General features: G+C 43.9%; 1 protein-coding gene across 2 annotated transcripts in view; it reads right to left on the bottom strand.

The window, feature by feature from the left end:
* krt222 (keratin 222) overlaps nucleotides 1-3,358 on the bottom strand; it is a 13,361-nt gene extending 10,003 nt beyond the window's left edge. The window contains exons 1-2 of one of the 2 annotated variants that reach the window (XM_076985170.1): nucleotides 3,202-3,358; nucleotides 1,625-1,825 (exon numbers count right to left, since the gene is read on the bottom strand). In XM_076985170.1, the coding sequence (XP_076841285.1) occupies nucleotides 1,625-1,825; nucleotides 3,202-3,213 (213 nt within the window). In that variant the 5' untranslated portion in view covers nucleotides 3,214-3,358. The other variant, XM_076985171.1, reaches the window with a different exon arrangement.
* Between the last annotated feature and the right edge of the window lie 1,249 nt (nucleotides 3,359-4,607).

Raw genomic sequence — 4,607 nt, 5'->3', positions numbered from 1 at the left:
ACCCCTGCTTCAACACACCCAAGCCCTCTGTTTTTAAAGCCCCTCACTACAGATGGATCATGTGTGCCCCAAGAGAATACTGAAAACAAAATATGACTGCTGCAATATGACACTGCTTCCAACCAATCAGACGAAGCCTCGCCACCGGTGACAGCGCCAAAGGGTGCACATGTCTTCTCTAATACATAATTTTAATACATCACTCTTTTTCTGGGAAGAGGGCCGAACGGGGGATGGTGTTAACCTGCCGTCACTGATAAGCTTTTCACTTTTACTCTTGATTAGCAAGGAGCGGTTCATGAGAAGAAATGTATTTCTGATTAAAGAGGTTAACTGTCGATCTGGAATTTTCCACTGTGACAAATGAATGAAAAAGAAAAAACAACAAAAGAAAAAAAAACAAAACAGAAACAAATACAAAAAAAAACACTTTGATATTTGACACACTTGATGTCTCTGGAGCTTTGAACATCTTCACGCGGTGGTAAATGTGTGGCCAGACAGAAAGAAGGTGTGCTTGGTGAGGGGTTCGGCTTGTCTCGTCTTGTCTCGACAAAGGGCAAGAGTGACATTTGAACAAAAGTTCTCTGGGATTGGCCTCATGTAGGGACGCACGTTATTTGTTATGCATTTTTTTTTTCGTTCTTTGCGACGTTTGCAGTACTGACTACAGACGGACTGAGCCCGTTCCCGTGTTGAAAACATCCTCATTGCTCTTGGATGTTGGTTTTCTAGATGATCTTTCCTGTGATGAATCATGGTTCTCGTGACTTAATAATCAGAAATAATTTTGGTGAAAATGAGACAGGCCAGTCTATAATTATTTCACATTACAGATTTACCAATGAGTTCATTATGGATTGCATTCAGCATATGTAGCAATATGATACTTTTTATCTATATTGTGTGTGTGTGTGTGTGTGTGTGTGTGTGTGTGTGTGTGTGTGTGTGTGTGTGTGTGTGTGTGTGTGTGTGTGTGTGTGTGTGTGTGTGTGTGTGTGTGTACAGCTGGCAGCTTCTTTGGCTGTGTATCATGGTGTGTTTTCATGTCTATATTTCAACTCCACTGTAACTACATTTTGTCTATTGGAGCTAATAAGGATCTTATGTGGACACACCTACAGAAATGAGCAGGTAGTGTGTTACGTTTACATATAAGATCCTCATGAAGCTCTAGGCTTCTAGACATGTACACATATTTTAGTTTTGTGGTTAGGTCTGCTTGGAGAATTGAGAACCTTTTTTTTCGTAGTTATTGTAGCTAATGTGAAACCTGAGCTCTAGTATCACACTGGCATTAGAGGATTAGCCGTGGTTTGTTATTGTGGTTGCCTTAGCAGCATTCTGGGTTTTAGTGCTGGGTCTGGCCCTATTCTCAGGCACGTTATAGAAATAATAGTGTTTGATGTACAGGAGCTGTCTTCAGAAGAAGGGCACTGTGTGCATTCCTGTGTGCCTAGCAAGGAAGTTCCTTCTACACCAGTTCAAATGAGTGTTTGTTCAGCTTCTTCTTTCCTGTCAGTTCACCGTATGATAATTCATATCTCGATTTTACTTGATTTTCACACTTGTTTTGCCTTGAAATTGTCATCATCACCAAAATGTGTAGGCTAAGAGATCCCACCTGAACTCTGAGCTCCTCTGCAATCTTCTCCCGCGAGCTCCAGTCCTGGCTGGCAGGCTTGATCCCACGCTTGGCGATCTGCTCCTGGAGCCTCCCGTTGGCCTGCTGAAGCTGGGCCACGTGTTCCAGGAAGGCCCTCAGCCTCTGGTTCAGGCCCCTCAGGGCATCCTGCGGGTCCACGGGTCCCTCCATGGAGCACCCCTGCACAGCAGCAAAGCTCAGGCTCGGAGCTGTCAGAACCTGACCACCGCACACCACAGCCCTGCCCCGTCCACACCCAGCTCCGGTTCACGGACCTATTTGCCTAGCAAATGTTTAGCTAGAATGTCAACACGGACCGCTGTTAGCTGGAACTTGATCAGAAGGAGACCACTGTCCCACTTGGGCAGACGGAGGGAGGAAGGGTTTCGCTCCCGTGGCTAAGAGCTAGGTTACGGGGAGAAGGAGAGGAGAGAGGGACCATTAGCACTAGTGCTAGCTAAGGGTGTAGGGGCTAAATGTCCTCGTAAGAGCAGGTGACAACACAGTTGACATCACATGTCAATGGACATTGTACTTGCTGATCCAGGATTACTGTTCCGTGCACACAAGGAAGTATGTGTATGCACACACACACACACACACACACACACAAGAGCAAGCATGCTGGAGGGCACACAAATGCACACACAAGACAGGGTAAGCATGCTGGAGGGCGCGCGCGCGCACACACACACACACACACACGTAAGACTTCGACGATGCATGGAAACACACATGCTCAGTGAACACCCAGCACTGTTGTGTCTGTATCTCTGCATCTGAATGAATGGGAGTTTGAATTCTTGCATGCCTGGATTTTGTAATGCAACAGCTGTTGTGACTAAACACAGTAACATATGGTTAATTGTAATTTTGCTTTGCGGTGTTCACAGCTCCTCAGAGTAAGAACAGCAGTGCAGACCTTCGGGGCGACACGCATCACAGCCAGTTACAGAAAAGACCGACCCACTTTAACTGTTCTTTAATCACAGTTTCTGTAAAATTCCCACTTTATTTTGTATATTATTCCTCCTCTCATATTTGACATATACGGAATCAGCAATATATATTAAGTCCCTCGTATTCTCACACCTTTCATTGTGAAAAATAAACGTATATGAATAAAATATAAACATTTTTTGTTTGGTTCTTCTGCTTAAACTGCTGTCATTACAATACAGTTTAACCAGACACTTGAGTCAACTTATGCGTTCACCTCAAACTGCAGCGGTTGAAGCGATAATGGTGATGATGAGAAATGGGTTTCTGTTGGCACAGTGTGAGATGTGTTGATTCAACCTGCACATCTTTAGTGTGCGAGTTTACCTGTGCAACACAGCCGCGCGCACCCACGCATAAAACGACACAGGAAATTACTGGGGAAAAAAACACAAAGGCCGTGCCAAACTGAAACACTTACCCACACACGCCCTCTCGCACCTCTCCCTCTCTATATATCTTCCTCCTGAATCGGTGATGTGTCCTCAGATTAACGCGAGCCTTTCGTCTAGTCTGGGAGCCACCCTACTTCGCTTCGGTTTACGGAGCGCTCTTACCTCGGAACTCATGCGGGGAGAGACGCGGTGGGAATGCAGCCCAGCCTGTTCGCCGCGCCGCCGTCCACGACGGAGACACTCACGCCAGTCGAGCTGCGACTGACGGCTCAAATGATTTGAGCGAGTAATGAACCCCCGACGTGTGGTTGCTTGTACGCGCTCTCAGAGCGGCCAACACCTCTAATAACCCCTAGAAAACACTGGGGGGGGAATAAGATCACCACAGAAAAACCAAAACGTCTAGGCTATGTACTCATTTTCTGTGTAAAATTGTTTAAAAAGTCGAATTAAACGAGGAATTAAAATAGACCTATGCAACAGGGTTCAGATTAATTTAATTTGCCCCCCGTAATCCCACAGTCACGGTTGTTTGTCGAACCTGAGCCATCGCCTTCGGGGATACGCTTTGGTGCTCTGCTTGGACAAAGTCTGCACTTGTAAGGACAGACTGAAATACAGTCTGGAAAAGTCTTTCATCACCGTTATTGCAAGTCCCCTTTGCCCGAAGAAATACTTTATAGGCTATACTGAATAAGGGTGAAACTAGGGATTTTCAAGCCTAATCATGCGGTGTTAGTGATGATAGCGAGTTTTTTGTTTCTTAAGAGATATTTTGCCACGGTGACCCTTAGGGTTTATGTGGGTGACTGAGATTTGTGCGCATCGGCACTGCAAACAACGTACGACACACGAGGCGTTGCTGTGATCATTTTTTTCAACACATTAGTTCAACACAGGCTCATTAAAAACGTGATCATGAATTATTGGAAAGCACTGCATAAAACAAATAAAATATCATATAAAATAAAAAAAACAAATAAAAATCATTAAAAACTGAACCTATCCCAGAGTGCCTAAAGGAACATGACCTGAATTACTAAATCTTAGTCATCCCGTTCATGACATTAAGTAACATTCTTCGATGCTCTTTGCCAAAAGACTTTGTTGTCATAGTAAATGCTCTAAAAGGCTTGTAATGACAGACACGAACACGGACGCCTTACAGACAACCCTAACGATTTTGGCCCATGTCTATTGCTTCAAGTTTAAATAATTTACTACCAATGCAGTCAGAATTTGACTCTGGGGGATTTATTCAGTACCAAACAACTGTAACCCACAAACCTGTCACACCAAAAATGTCTCAGAAAAAAACATATTGAAATACATAAAAACAAAAACATTAAAATGCATGCAGCAACATTCTTAAGTTTGTGAGTTGGAGTGCAACACGTTAATAGCACAAGGGTGATGCACTATTATGGATCTGAGATGTTGTACATAATAAGTCCTTATAACAGAAGGAAGTATCTTAAAATGGATCGGGCTGAATGTGAACTACCGGCACACAGTTTTGATGCTTTCTTTTGCATTATGTTGTATATTGAAACAATGGTTCGATTCAC

This window comes from Brachyhypopomus gauderio, unplaced genomic scaffold, assembly GCF_052324685.1.
Source record: "Brachyhypopomus gauderio isolate BG-103 unplaced genomic scaffold, BGAUD_0.2 sc37, whole genome shotgun sequence".
NCBI classification, from domain to species: Eukaryota; Metazoa; Chordata; class Actinopteri; order Gymnotiformes; family Hypopomidae; genus Brachyhypopomus; species Brachyhypopomus gauderio.
The sequence above is the reverse complement of the archived record's forward strand: the minus strand, read 5'-3'. Positions and strand labels throughout refer to the sequence as shown.